Here is a 19355-nt window from a genome sequence, read left to right as displayed (position 1 = left end):
AATACCTGTTTTAAAATGGAAACAGGGCTTTGTCTCAATGAATTTTTAGAACATGGGTGTTGGGGAAAAGAATCTCAAAAGTTTGAAGATGTTTACTGGTCTTACCACCACCATTTGAAAGTATTTGTCTGTGTATCTGAGTCTGGTGTCTTTTGTGATACAAACACTTCATGAGCAGGAAACAGTCTAATATTAGAACACATAATATTTGTGACACAAATATTTAGACCTTTCTGTTTAAATTTCTAGATGAAAATAGGAGATGTAAGTCACACTATCTCTGTAACTTTGACTGTTTTTCTTTCTGTAAAGCTAAAAGAAGCCTGAGGTTCTGGAAGTGAGAAGACTTTTCAGGTCACGCTAGAAACAGTTTGCAAGACTTGAGAAAGTTTCCATATAGCATAACCTTGTTTTCATCTAGTACTTTCAGTTCCTCTGATACTTAGTAGATGAATAAAAGGAGAGAGGTAAGTAGCTTGTTAGAGTGGAAGAGCAAATTTTTTTAACTGCACCAAATCACTTCACTGAGCAAATATTTTTTTCAGTTTTGTTTTTAACAGAGTGAGGAAAGTTAAACTCGATCTGTGCAAACTGAGGAAAATCCAGTGGCATTTCTGGAAGTTGACTTTTATTCTACTTAGTTTTCCTACAAAAATTCATGTGGCATTCCAAGGCTAACAATAAATATTTTCACACTAGTATAGTTTTACATTGCCTGGGCTCTGATACATCTTTCTGCCTGTGCCTTTTTCTTTGAACAACCGTGAAGGGAAGTCTTATGGGAAATGCAGAGATAGTTTTAAAAGTTTTGTTGGAAGTATACATGCTCCAGAAATGTAAATGTGGTGGGCTGTAAGAGGACAGCATTTATTTTATAATGCAGGTAAAAAGCAGCAAAGGCATACATGTTGACAGTCAGCATGTACGAAGCAGTGTGAGTTAGCATTCAAGTTGCACAAAAAAAGGAAGAGAATATCCTAAGGAAAAGGAGTCACAAGGGACATGGGTTTAGCTGCGTTCCTGCCCTGAAGATCAGGGAGGGCTTGCAGAAGAAATGGTGCTGAGATCAGCCCGCTGGCAGGGGGTGATTGGGTCTGGGTGTGACTTGATCATGTGCTTGCTGAGTATGGTGCTGAGTGTCTGCTTCTCTAATTTGGGGCTAAATTGTGGTTATTGGTCAATAGTGAAGCAGGATTTGGGGTGCAGGGGTGGAGGAAGAGGGTTAAGAAATGCTTTACTCTTTCAACAGCTCTTCAGTGTCCCTTCTCACTGTGGGATCAGAGCCTCACTGCTGTACAACCCCAGTCAGTAGCTTCTGGCCTTGCTTAACATCTCAGGTCTGTAAAGTGGCATCTTGGGATCTTGCCTTTGGTGGCCTTATTTACTTTTTTTTTCCTTCTTATGCACCTCTCCTTTATGGAGGAATTTTCTGCAGAAGTGCTTGACACTGTCAGTTCCTTGCTTTCTGTCTGCTCAGTGCAGCTTTGGAAACAAGCACAGAAATGGTTGCTTAAACCTCAAAGGTTTTCTCATCTTTTGCACGCAGAGTAAAGGATATGTAAGAGACTGAGATAATAAGTAGAATGTAACTTTAGGCAAGTTATAAGTGTTTTTAATTTTGGGTGTGAACTTGCTTGTGAGAAAACCACAGAAAACAAGTTCCTTATATGGTCCCAAGATGCTGTGTAGTCTGTGCTGTGGGACTTCAGCATTTAAGGGTTTTAAACTTAAAGCAAATCTCTGGTTTGTGTGTCAGTTTGTTGTATTTTCAGAGCACTTGTCTGGAAATAACTGTTTTCCCAGCAAGTAGGATTCTGCACAGAGCTGTATTGCTGCTTTTGGCCCTCAGAACCAGTTCATTTGGGGATGAGTGGCACAGCACTGTAATATGAGAACAGAAAATGTATGTTCAATAGGTGCAATGCACACCAGGAGATCAGATTTCTTTTCTCATATTTTTATATGTGTAACTAGACTGTTATTTTGAGGTCTTAATTAAAATATCAGAATAACATACTGTGATTTTCTGTTGTTGTAGGAATAGTTTATGTAAAGTGTAAAATACATTATAATAGTATTTTCCCTGTGAATATGCAACCACTCTGTGACTGTCAGGAAGAAAATGGGATTTGATTTGTTTTTTCTCCTTATGTGCAGAGAGGTGATTCATTTCTCACATGGTTGTTCTTTAGCAATTGAAAAGCATTTCTCTATTTTTAGAGTACCTGGTGTTGCTGCTTTCTTCAATTCTGCATTTTGTACATGGGCAGTTTGAATAGTGTGTGCTGGACAGTGGGAGGAGATTTGGTTGGGCAGTGCTTGGGATTTGTGTGCTTTCAAAAAAATGTTTAGTGCTACTGGATTTTCCTGTAAAGTTTTTATTTAGGTTGCTTGTAGATTAACTGGAAAAATAAATGGGATCAGAGGCACCCAAAGGGAGAGCAGGTTTTTGAGGACTCATGTTGTCCTGTAGGCTGAATGATCTTCTTGGGGTCAAAAGTTAAAATAAGTCTGATTTCTGGATGTACTTTGATTGACTTAAATGCCAGTCAATGCTTGGCAATGACTTTGTGGCCTGAGTAGGCTTTTACTGGTCAAGAGGGTATTTCAAGAGTTACTTTTGGAAAAGTGGTGCATTGAGTGTCTTTAGCCTCATTCTTTAGTATTAGTAATGCCACTGCTAATACATAAAACATGATCATCTCCTTGGGGTTAGCAGAGCAGGGAAATAGAGATATTACAAGCAGTTACTGGTTTATTGCACTGGCTGCACTCAGTGTGAGGATGGGAGTTACAGCACTTGCTTATCGTATTTTAAGACAGTTGAGTGTATGAATTCAAAATGGGGATTTTTTTCTTTGTGATGATAATAGCTGCTACCTGACATCTTTCAACTTGACTTCTAGGCCTTCAGTGCAGAGCTGGCATGATTTGGTAGTCTGGTGTTATGTGTGGGTATGAGACTGCACGCAGTGTTTACCATGTGTGCAGCCAAGCGTGCCTGTTGGCATGTAAATGCACGAATTATTTTGCTAAAAGTATGACTTTTTTATGCTAATACTGCATACTCTGCAGGACTAGTGTTTCTTAGTAGTTATAGCATATAAAACACTGTTGTCCTACACAGTGATGTCCGTTCAGCAACCCAGGTAGCAGTTCCTGTGAAATTTGTTGCCTGGGTTAATGGTGCTCATGTGTAATTTAGAACTTCTTCAAAGAAGTGGGAGAGAGCTCCTCAGTTGTTTGTCCAGGAGGTGCAGCTAGTTTTGAATGAGTCCTTGACTCTGGTCATCCTGGGTTGTTGTAGGTCCTTGCCTGTGGTTATGGTAACAGCTTCAAACATCCAAAACTATTTTGGTCAAGAATTTTCAATACTGGTGATCAGAAGCAGCAATTATTCCCTGGTGATTCCATCCCAAAATTAATGTTGGAGGTTTCAGTGCTACAAAAAAACCTATCAGCATTTATTAGATGTTATTAGAATGATTAAGTTTATAGACATTTATAGAGATAGCTCCTGGTTTGATTCTTCATTGCTGGGTAGCATGACAGGGTGTTGGCTTTTTGGTGACAGGATTAAGCTGTCCTGATGAACAGAAATATTGTCACGATGTACAAAGACTATTCTGAAATCTGTAGATTAAACATCTTACTGTTGATTTGGTCGACTGTGGCAATAAATTACAAGTGATTTATTTTTTTTTCCCTGTAAGGTAATCAATAGAACTGAAGCTCTGCCTTCTTTTCCCTAGGAACCTGCTCTGCTTATGCATAATATGCTATTAAATTCTCCATTCCCTTTTTAATAGTTTGCCTGCTATGCTCCCTGCTGTCATCAACCCCGGGAGGTCAGCAGGCAGAGCACTGAGTTGCAGAGTGGTCCCTGATGGGGACCTGCGTGACCATCTGCTTCGTCAGTTCTTCAGGCAATTTGTGAGCTGCTGGGGGGGCGTTGAGAATTAGATTGTTGATAGCGTTCCTACAAAGACTGCTATTAACAGCCTGCTAGTCTCTGCTTCTCTACTGCAGAAGACAGAGTGATATTTGTGTTCCCATAGCATGTTGTAAAATGCATGAGATTTTGCTCATCCTCCTTGGAAATGAGAATAGGAAAATGAGAGCATCCTGAACCAGAAGCTATTAGAAGAACATGCAGAAACCTGCAGCGATTTGTGCTTTATTTTGTCTTCCTAGCTATGGATTAGAAGGACTGATTTTTGCAATGGGCTTTTTCCATAATGGCATTCTTGTATTGTTTGGTCAGAGCTTGCACAGGAGGAAAACAGGCTGCTGAATTTAGTCACTGATCTCTATTAGCCGTGGCCTAAGGCTATGCTGAGATTTATATCCCATTTGTATTGTTGCAGCTCAAAAGAAGAATGTTCAGAGGATGACAAGTGTATTCTGAGTAGGTATGTTGTTTCATTTTCATATGAAACCCATTTTTTTTTTTCTGCTTCCATTGGTCAGAAATGAGGTTAATAGGAAGAGAATATAGTACAGTGCTGCAGTGTTCCTGTTAAGGTAGAACAATAGCATCAGAAACAGTTCTTTAAAAATTAGCTGCTTTTATTAAATAAAGCTGCATTGTGCTGGTGTGCACAGTGCAGTCTTTCTTTTTTTTTAAAGCACATACTGCAGTCAGTGCTTCCCTAACGAGGTGGCACTATTGTTGAGTTAGAAGGATAGAATCATCATATTGCTTTAGGGGACAGCAGGATTTAAAAGGAGATGCCTTGCAGCCCTGTTTTACAGATTGGAAGCATCGGTTTAAGGGCATTGGCAGAATCATTTCCTTGTTCTTAGCAGCAGCCACTGCTGTGTCAGTAGTGTGTGGAATGGAAGTCCTAGTTGGTAGTCTGTTATGGAAACGCTGTTTACTGTTATTGTAGTACCGTGGTGACAACATGCCATTGAAATGGAAAACGAGCTCTCCTGCTATCTGGAAATTCCCAGTTCCTGTGCTTAAAACATCCAGGTCATCGCCACTTTCTCCAGCATACATGTAAGTGAGAGAAATGAGGATAATAAGGTGGGAATTTTTTTCGTGAGACTACCCTGTGGCAAAATACCCTGTTGTATATTAAATGACATTGGCACTCAGAATTTTCTCTTGTTTGCTGTGTAGACCCCCCCAGATTTTATCCTGGATGTTTCATGATGGATGTCGTGTCGAGTCTTTCCCTTCTTGTTGAAACCTAGAGAAAATGTTCAGATTAAGCCATATTCATAATAATATTGTATATGTTCATTTGAAAAGTTTGTGTTGTTGTTAATTTGTAGAGCTCATCTTGAATTGACAAGTTAAGCTTTGAGGCTGGCAGGCTTTCTTTATAGTATATATGCTAACATTTCTTCCTCCTGACATTTGCACTTGGAAATTGAGCTTGAAATCACCTGCTGTATTGTACTGCACTTTTGTTCGTGTGAGTTCTTGTGTAGAAGAAATCATCCTGTTTGGTCTTGTTTTATTCTTTAAAGTCTTAGCCTTAATATAAATTGAAAGTTCCAATAAAAGCTTAAAACATAAATATAAATCGTTCATATCTGAATCCTTTTACAGTTTATACAGGTTGTCCATGTAAAGTAGCTTCATATAAATGAGTATTTTAATACACATGGTGACAATATGCCTTTGTCTTGCCAACTCTTGATGCAGCTTTTGTTCACCTTTTGTTGCTGCGAGTTCTGTGTTAGCATATACAGGTGGCTTTTTTTTCCTTCTGTGGAATAAAACTACTAAGCACAGGGTACTGAATTGCTTCTGCCTTTATTTAAGGAAGCAGCTCTTTCAAAATGAGGAAGAGTTGCTTTAAATTTCACTGTGTAGATGACTTTTCTATCTGGAAATTACTGTAAAGGCTAGTACTTTCCAATAGTATTCCAGTCTAATACCTACAATATTAGTACTTTTAAGCCTGTATTGTCTGCTTGCAGATAAGCTTGTGCTTCAGCTACTGTAGGGACACGCTGTAAGAGATACACAGGTCCTCTCAATGTCTTTTTTTTTGTTGTTGCTGAGAACTGCATTGGTAACAGTGGGGCTGAAACAATCCAGCGCCGTGTGCATGGTCACTATTGTTCTCAGTCAGAAAGGCTGAGGCTTAGGGAGATAACCTGGCTGTACAGAACCTGGGCTGTGCACGCTCCAATTTTAAGATTAATTTTCATGGAAGTGCTTCTGCCTTTTTACTGGGAGCCAGTATGTTTAAGGCCACCAGAAGATAAGCTATTACCGATAAATTGCTACCTATTCAGAGTTTTTTAAAAATATGGTTTAAATACAATGACAGTCATGGTGTTAGAAGAGCTGTGAGGCATTTGAACCTATTTCATGGAAAGAGTGCCTTTAGTGTTGTATGTTTTGCTTTTGTTTTTTAAACTGTAGTACTTTTAAATGCAAGAAAATCAGAAATAGCCCAGTCTGATCTATCTGAAAGCGAGCGTTTCTTTTGTGCGTCGCCTTTAAATCACTAATCTTAGCTCTGTGTGTGCTCCAGCTTTTGTGCTGGGGATCGTGTAGCTGATTATCTCAGTGTGTTCAAAGCATGAACAGGTTTAGCCATCATACTTAACTATACGATGCTGAGCTTATCTGGAGCATGAGAAATATGTGATCAGCAACCCTAATCATCTCCTTATAATGAGTCAATGTATCTCAACGTTTATGAAGGCATTTCTTTAGTGGCACGCTGACCTGACATTAGCAGGACTCATGAATCTAATGTTAAAATTATTCATACACTTTATTATAAAGAATGAGAAACATTACAAAATGGCACCTATTTGATTTGGCAATATATATCAACTGATTAAAAAAGCCCCTTCTAATATAGGTTGACCAGTAAAATAGGTGATAGAATTAATTATCTTCATTGCAGAGGTTACAGTAAATTTACTACTGTTTTATGTGATCCAATCTTTTTCGCATTCATATTTATAAGTTTTCTGTCATAAGTAGTACTCTGCACACTGGCAAAGGTCTTATGTTTTGAGTAAAAGATTGAGGAATAAGTGGTGTGTGAAACAGTGCATGTATTGATGTAAAATAAATGACCATAAAACTCTAGAATTTACAGGTGAACACTTTTATGCTTGGTATTTTGGATCTAGGATATACAAAGGTGTGATGGAGCTTTTAATCCCTTTAATACTTGACATCTTAATCTTACAAAACAGGGGTTTTAGTGTGGTTTGAAATGTAAAGTAAGGAGGTCCTAAAGGTGTGTGTGGGTTTTTGTGGTGTGTTTTTATTTTTTATTTTTTTTTTTTTATATTTGCAATGAAATTCCAATTTTTCAGGTTCCTCTAGTAAAGTTGACCTTAACTTTAAAAAAATTCATACTGCTTATGATTTACAAGTAACTAGAGGTTAAACTGATGATCAGGACACACAGATTTTATTAGTCTCACTTGGTCTGGGTACCCGATACCTGAACTCTGCCTTAGTTTCCCTGTATCCACATGCCAAGACTGGTGGTTGTGAACATGTTTGGCTTCTTGGATGAAGTGTGTTCTTAGATGAAACAGCACCTATGTACAAAGTACCACTGTGTGAAACGTTGGCTGTCCTGCAAACTGTGCTGCTGGGGTGGCTTAACTCAGTCTCTGCCTGAAAAGTTTGTGGCAGTTCCTGAGGTGGGGAATGAGTATGAGGAGAGAGAGTTCTGTGCTGTGGGAAATTAGTGGACGGGTAGCACATGAAATAAAGGACCTGTGGAACTTGAGCTGATGTGTTTGTAGGCGAGGAGGTGGTTCTGTTACTGGGAATTCTGCTGGTTTTGCTGGGTCTGGTACTGCTTTCTTGGCAATGGGAAGGAGCAGCAGTAACTCGCTGCCTCTTGGCTGGTAGCTTTGTTTACCACCAGTTATTTATTAGGGATATTTTCAGGACATCCTGACTGCAAGAGGTAACTCTTGATGTTATTCAGAGGATGAAGGGTCCCTCTGATGGGGAATGCAGACATTCCCTGTCTTCTGGTGGAACTGGTCCAGAATTGTTTGAACTTTCCCTCAAGTTACAGAGATACATTTCATAGGGAAAATTAGGTACTATTAAAACTGGAGTGCTGGCATGTGCCAGTATGTGTAGGTGTAGCACAGCTGGTTTAGTGCACGAGGGAGGAATGTGCAGCTCTGGGTGCGTGCACATGCCTTTGTCAGACTGCTTTGCCTTTTCTTTCATGGCACTCATGTTGCTGGGATTTAGAATATAGATTCCTTTTGTCAAACAGTGTGGAAGCTGTTACAGCAAGTTTATGCACCACTACTCAAATTATATTCATATTTGTGGTTGTGTTGACTATGTGGGCAGAGACCTAGGTGACTTAATGTATTATGTGGGCAGTTTCAGCAAGTGAATCAGAGGAAAGGACAAAGTGAATAATACAGAGTTGAAAAAGTGGCATTCTGTGGCATCACAGCTGTCATTTAACATGACTGCCATGTGTTAAAAACAAAAAACCCCAAAGACTGACCTAAGTAGAGGTTAAGAATTAAAACACTATTACAGACAGAGTGAGGAACGATTCCACATTCGGTTGTAAATAACAGCTTTGAGGTGCTAAGGAACATGAATCTCAGTTATTGTTCATGGGTCACATCATCTCATACATGAAGAAGCAAGAGAATTCCTTCTTATTCACACTACCAATGTCATATTGTTTTCCAAAGTTGTGCACATCTTCCATTAATATGAACGGAAGAAATGTTTGTGGAAGGAGGTTAAAGAACTATGATGGACATCTACAAAGAATTCAATAATGCAAAAAAATGCAAAAATACTAATTGAAACATATTATTACAGAGGATTGTTCTATCAGGCTGTGTCATGTGAGAATATTTTCAGCTGTTTTCTGAAAAGTGAAATGTTCAGTTAAGTGTTTTTAGTCGCCTACATACCATTTTGAAAAATGAAAAAATTTTTAAGAGTAATCCATTTGTAATCTTAGTGCCTTCTATCCTTTTACATGGAATACTATGCTGACGTTTTAAATGGCAAGTATCTGTTGCATGTGTTTTCTTAAGTAACTGACTAATGTTAGGAGAAATAAATTAAATGTGGTATTCCAAATATATTGCTATCAGAGGGTTTGCAACACTGTCGGTCTATCCTGAGTCATGTGGTTGTGAAATTTGTCTGATAGGAAATACTTCACAGCAATAGAGATCAATTACTGTGCAGAAAAGCAGAATAAATTCTTAATACTCTGGACTAAGCAGCGCTGGTTTTAGCTACTTATATTGGCTATATAGGTTAATGCTTTTGTGTCATCTTTCAAATATCTGACCTGCTTTACAATAAGCTTTTTGCATTTATGCTATACAGTGATATATACTTAAATGGGAAAAACTGGGAAAAGCTGTGCATGCGTAATTCATTAGACCACCTGTATTAGTTCTCCTTTGTGAGACCACCCTATGTGTGTCTGCTGCCTTCCTTGGTCAGTTTTAGTAAATGAACCCTTTTGTTGGGCTCCTGAGCATTTGATGGGTTACACAATATTCACACAGAAACACACTCAACTGTCTTTGGCAGCATTTCCATTTTAAGACATTGCTTCCTAGATATTTCAAATTTCAACACATTTAAAGTCAATGTGCAGGTCATGTCATATATTTTTTAAACTAATCTGAGAATACATGCAAAGAGATGAATTGGATGAGTGGGGAATAGAAGGGGCTTGTATCTTACTAGTAGAAGACTGCTTTCAATCCCATAAATTTTGCATACAGAGTTCTCATTTGTGGCTTTTGATCTTCCCTTTGCTTTTTATATAATAGGTATTTCAGTAGATTATTCTTTTGAAATGTGACGTTTTATTGCAGTAATAAACTGGTAAAAACGATGGGAAAAAACACAACCTGTTTGTCATGAAGTTTCCCAGGGCTAATGGTTTTTCTGGGGAGACCTTTGGAGGTGATGCTGTGGCTTACAGGTCCTCAAAATTCCATGCTTCTCCTTATATAGCATGCTGTGGCAATATTGACATTATGCTGTGACATGCTAAAGCATCTTTATTGAATTATCTAGAATATGTTACTCAGCTTGTTCTGCCTGCATGTCAGTTCTGCCACTTTGTCATTTTTGCCATTATTTCCTTGTTAATGTGGAAAAATCTTGTTGTCCAATTACATTCTACTCACTGACTTTTCTACTTTTGAGGTATTTTCTGTTGATGTTTGGATGAGAATACCTATGGATTTTCATAAAGTACGTGGTGAATATTTGGGTTTTAAAATAATAGTTGCTTGTTCTAAATGTTAATAGTGGGAATTGTAGAGTAATAATACATAGCTATAAGACTTCAGTGGAAGTTCACATCTATATTAGTGCTGTAATATTTTGTCCAGCAATGACTGAGATTTTTTTCAGTGTTTAAATTGCAAAAATGTGTTTTTTTCATGGGATGAACAAGTCACTCACACCTGTTATCTGACATGCTTAGATCTAAATGCTTTATCAGTTGAGGAAAAACTATTTTACTATTTAAAGTAATTAATGCTCCTCTGCATTCTCCCCAGGAGGTTGTAATAAAGGAATGCCAAGACAACTGTGAGAAGTGACAAAGCAAGAGGAATGGTAGAGCAGAACCCAAACCCTAATGTCAGAATCTTATTTATTTTTTTTTGCTGGCTTTTAAGGTATCAGAATTATTCTGTACAGTATATAGGGAAAAAAAACCCCAACACTCTGGAAAGGAGTTGTTCTTAAACCTGTTACAGGAATACAGTGGGATATATATTCTATGACCAAATCTTGCATGTGCAGGTGCCACCTTAGTCATATATAGGGTTTTGTCTCCAAGGAACCATTTATTCTGCAAACTTAGCAATTTCTGTGTATGAAAACTAAGGACACATCAGGTAGAACTGTAATCTGCTGGTTTTCTTAAGTATTTTGTAGTGCACAGGAGGTCTTAAGCTGCCTAGCCAAAATTATGAGTTAACTTTTAAACACTTAAGACCAAATATAAAGGGCAAAAAATAAATGTTAGTCCAACCTAAACTGTGAAACTTCTGACTGCTGAATTTTAGCTTTTTCAACAGTGACAGAATAAAATAGTCCTGCTGCTATAGAAAAGTTACAAGGTATGTGTATTTGCCTTGCTTTTTCTGTTTCTAATAGTAGGAATCAATAGACTAACACCAACTTTGGCAAAAAGTCATTACAGAACTGTTTCTAATTTAGCATCATTAAACAATCTGAGTCTGCAAATTTAAACTACAAATGGCTCAATGAATGTAAACCCTTTGTCAAATAGATAAATGTGGATGTGATACTAAGGCTCCCAGAGAGACTAAATGCTGTTAGGAACAAAAGCTTTATAGCACTGACTGAGCCAAATATTGCTTTGTTTCTGTGGAAAACAAATTTGAATTAACCAGCGGGCTGTAATTATGCTGCAAACAGCTTGAGACCTGTGATCATTTAGTTGTTTTAGAAGGAATTTGAAGATAATATTTTCTGTGTGCATATCCTTTGGAAATAGTACCAAATCAGTGGATGATGTTGCTCAGTCCTCTTCTACTGGTATTGTGGGAACTAATTTTGTGCTGGCTTTGGTCACAGTGTGGCCTTGCTCAGAAGTGATACAAAAAGGTTCAAGTGATGTTGGGAGCGTCATCATTTCTGTGTTGTCCATCAGTTTGCATTGGTGTTGGAAACAGTGATCATATCTTCAATCATCTGAGTGTTTCTAGTAGCTGTCATCATTTCTAGTGACATCCTGGGCTTGTGTGCTCTGGCAGAAACTTTTTCTCAATATGGTGATTGCATGTTGAAATCCAGGAAGACTTGACTATATTAAAAAAAAAAAAAGAGGAAAAAAAAGAAAGGTTAAGGCTTGACATTTAAGTATTAGTCTCCAAAACTTTACTTCTAGAGTAGCTTAAGTAGGTTACCTGGAGCCTGACTTGATTTGAACATGCTTCAGTGTCCTGTCCTTCAAGTGAGGTTGTGTTTGTTGTACCCCTCGTGGCCTTGCTGCCTTGGGTGATCAGGCTTGCAGAGCTCTCACACTGCTTCTGCACTGACTTTCCCTTTCAGACACCTTCTTCATCTGGTCACTGGAATGAGCATCTCATGCTATAACTGTGTCTGAACAGCAGGTGAAGTTGGTGCACTCCCTGCCTCTGCTCTCCAGCGTGTGCCCAGAAACCACCTTTGTCCTTCTGTGCTGATTTTGTGAGGTCTGGAAGTCCTATATCCTCATCTCCTGCTGCCCTTGGCCAGAGCCTTGTAAAAGTAAAAAACCACTTCTTACTGCTTTGCTATATTATATAAAGCTTGGTTTTCCATTCTCCTTTTACAGAACACCCTTAGTTTTGAGGAAGGGTGGAAAACGGAACATCTATTTGCTTTTCAATTTAAGAAGCAGAAAGCTTAGCTTTATATGCCTTTCTTCTGGAGTGGAGATTTAGAAGAACTCAGAATGAAGTTACTAAATAAATGTTTAAATGTTCTGCTCTTACTGCTGCCCTTCTAATCTATAAACAAGGTCAGGTGTAAAAAGTGAGATATTTGAATATAAACATCAGAGCATTGCCCAAGGTGAGCAGTATTCAGCACTAGCTGCTGTAGCTATTTTAGAAAATTGCATTCACAGTAGTTACAGTGCAGTTTTCATTGACTTGAGGCAAAAGGTTTGTAAACTTGTGGTTGTGATGGCCCCTTTCAAGTGAACAGCATTAAGTGGAGATTTTAAGAAATTCAGTAACCTGATAAATGCAAAATGTTTTTAATTACATTTGCAACTCCTAGTTCATCTGTTAAAAATGTAGTCTTTAAACTGTCCAATAAAAACACTGACATCTGAAGTTGATAGAATGGGATAACTAGTCATAATAATAAAGGAAAAAAAAGGCAGGATTCCCACTGCTAGTGTTCTGTGTGTGTCACAAAGGTGATCCATACAAAGCGATTTAGGTCCTGCCTTCCAGTGCTGTTCCTGTGTTCATCCTACATTTGGATCTCGAGCAGCAGCCTGGGTCAGTACCTGTGCCCCCAGAGCAAGAACTGAACGTACTAGATGGACTGTTGAGAGGAGTTAACTTGCTATGTCAACCTATCAGAACAAAAATGAACTTTTCTCTTTGTTTTCTCTTCTGGAATCCTGTATCTCTTTTAAAAACTTGCATTTCTTATAGACACTTCTGTATTTTTGTAATAAGAAATCATTAACAAATGATAAAACTGTTTAGTTTTACTGGGTTGGTGATACCATAGAAAAATTAAGTTAGAAACTCATGTTAAAAAACAGTAATAAAAGGAAGAGATGTTATTTTAGGGGAGGACAAGTGTAAAAGTAACTTCTTTGCCTGAATAAAGGATTTCCTGAAATTGTATGAGTAGAAGATATGGAATGGAAGAAATGTGAAATACCATTATAGTGTAATTTGTTCATCTACATTATATTAATATTTGCATTTCTTAATAGAAGTATTATGAGATTTTCTTTTATACAATGCTGCCATATCAGTTGTGCTTATTGAACTCTCCAAGGTGGGCATTTAATTTGTTGGGAAATTCCTAAAGTCAGTAGTCATGAAGTTGGAACATCTGTTCATAATAGGAAGACAGTAATAGAGTCAATGCTTACTTTTTGGCAGAACAAGCTTACTAAAATACTTTCTGGCAGATGACACAAAGTAAAAAAAATTACTGTATATTTAATAGTAAATGAAAGTTTTGTTGTATTTTACGGATCTTTTCGTTAGTAAGTTCATTAGCAAATTACATTCATAGCTGCATGTACAGGATAGCCCTGTAATGTAACAGATTTTTTGAGGAGTGATAAAATTGTAAAAATTTGGCTTATAATAAGAATGTCTTAATATGAAATTGAAATCTTGTTCTTTGTTACCTGATAAATACCAGAGTCCTGGCACGTGCCAAGGGTGATTGCTGAAGATGCCATTTACCAGTGACCAGAACACTTGTGGTCATGGGTCATTGAACAATAATTTGACAGAGAAAATAAGTTATAGTTCTTTCAAAAACAAACTGCTGAGAAATTAAGAATTCAATGTCTGGCCAATATGGCTTTGGCAAGCTTTTACTGACTTACGTAAAGATTGTGGATTTTAAATAAATGGAGAACATGCACTCTAAAATATCTGTAGCTGTAGGCTGATCTCCTTTATTTTCAAAGACTCTGCACAACAGATGAATGGTTTACTAATGTCAATGAACAAATCATTAATATTCTTAGTTGCCTTGTTTCTGTTGCATCAGAATGAGCTCAACTACTTCTGAAGAAAACATAACAGAATATTGTTTTATTTCATTTATGCCACTGAACTCTATACAAAATGGCCACTCCATAATTTGAATATTCTAGTTGAGAATAAAATTTGTAATAGTTTCCACAGATCTTTGCTTATCGTGGGTCACCTGGATGCCTCTGAACAGTTTTACCAGGTTAATATTTGCTAAGTGCTTTAGGAAGCAGTTTGCCTCTGTAAATCATGTTGTATCTCCAACCAGTTAAATTTGTCAGTAGTTGCTGGAAAGCTAAAGCATATTAATATCCATGTAATGCACACTCTGTATTTCATTGCTACAAAAATACCAGTTGGAAGTACTTGGAGGATTAACTTGGAGTCACATTTGGTTATAGCTGTAAGGGAAAAACTGCTGTACTTGAAAGAATCAGTGTAAGGTTAGAAAGAAAATTCTGATTCGAGTTACTTTGTGATGGCAACTAATTAACCTCTGGTGCCTTTCTCTGAACTGCGAGCCACTGCATCCCAGAGGTTGCAGCTCCTCTGCCCTCCTATTGCAGTGTTAATATTCATTTCACATTCAATTCCAACATTCCCTTCTTCTTACCACTATAGTGTTCAACCCCCTCCAGGCCAAGTGTGTGCCTTGAAGGTGGTGTTAATTTCCACGTTCAGAGCAGCTTGTTATGAATTCTCACTACATGTTATTGTAGTTTTAACTTTTTCTAACTTTTTTTTTCTTTTTTTTAAAACTCTGGTTAAAAATGGTACTGCTGTGCTGCACTTCTTGTTTAATGATTTCTATTGATCAGAACAATAGAATTAATTAGAAAGTGAATTAACTTTCTTCTTCGGTATATGCTTAATTGTGATACACTGTACTTACATTAAAGTAAAAAAATCAATATGTTTACATTCATTATTATTGAGTTAATTATACTGCTTAGCAGACCTATGTTAATGAATGTAAATAATGCCTTTGGTAAGTGTCCAAAGAAGACAGATGTACTTACTATGGTTTTGTTGGGAATTCAGTTGGACATTAAGCGCATTTCCTGCCTGTTCTGGCTGTGAATGGCAGAGTTATTTATGAATATTTACTTTACAGCCCCCCCAGCAGAAGTTATATTCTGAATCCTTTGAAATTTTTCTGCAGGGCAGTTTTAAATTATTGTATATGATACAGTGCTTGGGTTCTGCTCTCCATATATTTCTATCAACACAGAGAGTAAGAGCTGTCGCAGTTGCACTTTGTCTTGCAAAGAAAGGTTCCTCTTGTTGTGTGAAGATAAATGCTGAAACTTGCACAGAGCCAGTGACAAAGGCATTATTTCTGGTTGCTCTGGGAGTGCTCTTTCCCTCTCGGTGAATGTCACAGAGCTGGAATTCAGGGGATCAGGGAGCTGTCGCCAGGTCTTATTGCTGACTTGCGTTGGAACTCCTGCCAAACCCAGCTCCTCAATGTCACTTTCTGCAGAAAGGGAGAGGGTACTTGGCCCTCCTAAACTGTTAAACTGTAGGTTAAAAAGGTGGTTTATTTAGCAATGACAAAACAAACAAACAAAAATCCCCAAAGCCCCACAAACAAACACATCACAGGTTTTTTTGTCATAGTTGCTTAGATATAAGCAAAAAACCAGTATAGGATTAATACAGTCTGCTTATCTTTAATATTTTTTCTCGTGGAGTCATACACAGCCAAGTCAAGGCTTGAGACTAGAACTGTAACACTTACATTCTGGTGGATTTTTATAGTGTGAAATTTGCAGTTTTTAATGTCTAATTCGCATGTGCAAGTTCCTGTCCATATGTAACAGCCAATGTGGAAGAGAAATAGTGAAAATCTCTTCTGCAGAAGAGCTCCAAGTTGTGAGCTGCTGAGCTGATGTGTGTGGTACAGGTATTAGAGGACTGCTTGTTATCTATTGCAAATCAGGTAGGGGAAATAACTGCTTATAGTCACACCTGGCACATCGAATGTGTACTCTTAAGTATTGCAAGTATTGTAACATTTTTTTATATCCTCTCTGTTGGCTGTGCAGTTGTAACAAGGCATCATGTGCTATAGAGACCAACCTCTTAGGGCAGAGCTTGGGAAGCTGTGTCTGACATGACCTGTTCAGAAAAATGTTTCCATGATCCCTGCCGTTCTTGGAATAAATGGAACATGGTCAAGGTCTTTGCCTTCATTTACAAAACTTATGAATTATGCTGGCTGTCAGGAAATCAAGTAGTGTTGTGGCAAACATGGTAAAAAACTCATTCCAAAGAGCCAAGAAGGTTGGCTTACTTGTGTATTTCTTTTCCTAATGATTTTAACTGATGTGTACATCTTCTATTTTCTTCTGAATTTAGAGAAAGTATTTTAAAAGCTCCTTCATGTAACATCTATCTGATCTGACATTTCGGGAAGCTGCTTCAAGAGCAAACAGTCAGATTCGTGCTAGTTGAATCTGTTGTTCCTTCCCACCCACGCTTACAAGTCTCCCCACATTATTTTATATTTCTTCTTAGAAAGACATGTACAAATTTAGAGACTGGGTGTCCTTTGAAATTATGTTAGACTCTTGCCTTGATGTGAATGTATTAAAACTAAATCAAACAAACACCACCAAAGCTAAAACACCCTAGAACAAAGTGAACAAAAATATTTTGGGTCATGAGCTAGAAATTGCTTTGCTGCTGTGTTACACTGTTGTATTTGTTGTATGCCAAAGATAGCTTGGAGAGCACTTTTCTGAAGTACACCCTGTAAACTTTATTTAAATAATTCTGGATTTGTTTTATAAAATAGAGATAATTCTGTTCCAAAATTGCACAAATTTTGCATGCTGCAGTACATCCACATTTATTGGTTTATTCAGCTGTCTGAATACATTAGAAGTCACAGCTATTTAGATGTACCCTTGTTCTTACAGTGTTATGTCTGTGTGCATAAAATCTCACTGTTTCAAACCCATGTATGCTGTTGAATGGTGAATTTGTTCTGAATATGTTTTTGTAGCTGACCTTTTGTACTCATGGGTTTGAACAAGGCACATTGGTGCTATCAGGGTAATGTGTGAGTTTCAGAAACTGCTCTGCATGGGCTTTGGACCCAAAGAAGGTGGGGGAAATATTTTTTTATAAAAGGAAATTATGAAAATTATTTATCTTCCGCAAATTCCAAATCTGCCCTTACATAGTGAACATAATCAAAATTGGGGAAGAGGAGGGGGATTTAAGCACGTTCTTGTTATTTATTTAAAGTAATTTCTGAAACTAGCTTGGAGGCCAATGTTTCAACCTGCACACTTAAAATTTGGAAAACTTTTCCTATCTGAGTTTTGCAGCAATTACATCAAATGGCAATCTTCTGTGAGGCATGGAGTCTTTATTAATAATGAAGATGCCCTCATCTGTAGATTAACAGCTTATGTTTGCTAATTAAAATTGTGTATATATGAGTTATACTGCCCTGCATGCTCATAGGTGGCACATTAGATCACGGAAATTACAGAAGCTAGTTATTGTTAATATTTCTGGAGATGAAATTAATTTACATTGTATAATAATTACAGGTTTGGGTAGTTAGACTCTCATATGTATATCTCTTTATGTAAACCTAATTTACGTCTTAAGATGAAAATAGAAGGCTAATAACAGTGCAGTAATTCTTTAACAGTTCTACCTAAAATTAGCTCTTCCTATCTAGATTTGGACAGTAATTGCTGGGAATCAGATCTTAAATTAAAATTGTAAAGTGGTTGCCTGCAGTAGCAAAATACTGGATCATCATGTCCTAATGGAGTTCTAGTCTCTAGTTTCTAAAGGCAGCTTAAAGTTACAGCTTGAAACTCCATGGTCTGTATTTTCTATTATGGTGTTCATAGATGAGCAAGATAATGCAAGCCATAAGACTGAAAATGCTTACTTTAAAATATTACACTTAGAGTTTTAATATTTCACCAGTTTGCCAAGGAAAAGCTAAGATACTTGATTTTGGAAACCAGATAAAACCCCTGCAAGCATCCTACAATACTGAAAGCACATGTAGAAATAATGTGGTGTGCTAGTGTCTAAATCAGGGACTTGGGAGTGGAAGGAAAAAGAAAAACTTACTAGCCAAAAATCAGGTTTTTGAAGTTATGCTTTTTTAGAGACTTAATGCTTCACTTTCTTAAATTAGCTGAAGGGAACCACTAAGGACTGATTCTGTTGCCTGCAGATTTTTTTTTTCCTATAGCCTCTGAGCTGTTACATTTCATCCCAGAAGACTGTGGTTTAAGAACGAAAGATCACTGAGTGAAAATGAGTTTGGTCTTAAGGTTTCTCTGTTCCGATTTTCGTAGATCTCTGGTGGAAGAGGAGGATCCTCATATGAAAGTATCTCTCGGTAGCAGCGATATGGGCGTCTCTGCCCATCTACAGTCTTCGAAGACAGGAACCACAAGATTTTTCACCAGCAATACTCACAGTTCTGTGGTGTTACAGGTAATTAAATATTCTTATGTTTGCATTGATCTGTGCTGAGAATTTTGGCTGGTCTAAACAATGCCTCCTCTCAATAGCCTTTATCAGTCTGGTACTTCCTAAAAAGGCCTCAAAAACCCCCATGTTATTGTGCTGTGCTGGCAATGCCCACAAGCAAGCATAACCTGTGACTGCATTTCCACTGAGTTAAAGATTCAACTTGTAGAAACAGCATGAAAAACCTGGCCTTTTCCTTGGGTTGTATCCTTGTCCCCTCTCAGTTTCTGAGAGGTAATATAATTTAAATTATGAAGTGACAGCAGTGTAAAAGAAGCTCACTTAAATGTAATCATGTAATTATGTTAGGCAAACACTTGTATACCATCTCCTGTGTGAAAGCTGCTGTAGGGATGTGATGAGGAGAGCTCTGTGCTCCATCTTTACATCCCTAAACTGGCAGAGCCCTGCCAGGTTTGGTGTAACAGCCTGTGCTGGACCTGACTCTGTGGCACTGCTGTATGGCAGGACATTCCTCTAACGGATAAAAATGTGATCCTCCCTGAAGCTCTAAGAATTTAAGAGTATAGTCATTTTATCCTCTCGTTTCTGCTGGAGCTTTTACGTGCCATACAGAGTCAATCCAACAGCTTCATAGCTCTTGCTGCTTTGCAGTGTGG

General features: G+C 37.7%; 1 protein-coding gene across 7 annotated transcripts in view; it reads left to right on the top strand.

Moving 5' to 3' along the window:
* The window catches only part of KLHL13 (kelch like family member 13), an 80141-nt gene that overhangs the window by 40996 nt on the left and 19790 nt on the right, over positions 1 to 19355 (top strand). For 4 of the 7 annotated variants that reach the window (XM_027645280.1, XM_027645281.1, XM_027645279.1 and 1 more), the window contains one exon: positions 18558 to 18699. In XM_027645280.1, coding sequence (XP_027501081.1) covers positions 18558 to 18699 — 142 coding nt within the window. Of the gene's footprint in view, positions 1 to 4014; positions 4413 to 4679; positions 5006 to 18557; positions 18700 to 19355 lie in introns of those variants that run through there. The other 3 variants (XM_027645276.1, XM_027645278.1, XM_027645274.1) reach the window with 3 other exon arrangements.

The sequence above is a fragment of the Corapipo altera genome, unplaced genomic scaffold (assembly GCF_003945725.1).
Source record: "Corapipo altera isolate COAL_440 unplaced genomic scaffold, ASM394572v1 65, whole genome shotgun sequence".
Classification (NCBI taxonomy): Eukaryota; Metazoa; Chordata; class Aves; order Passeriformes; family Pipridae; genus Corapipo; species Corapipo altera.
The sequence above is the reverse complement of the archived record's forward strand: the minus strand, read 5'-3'. Positions and strand labels throughout refer to the sequence as shown.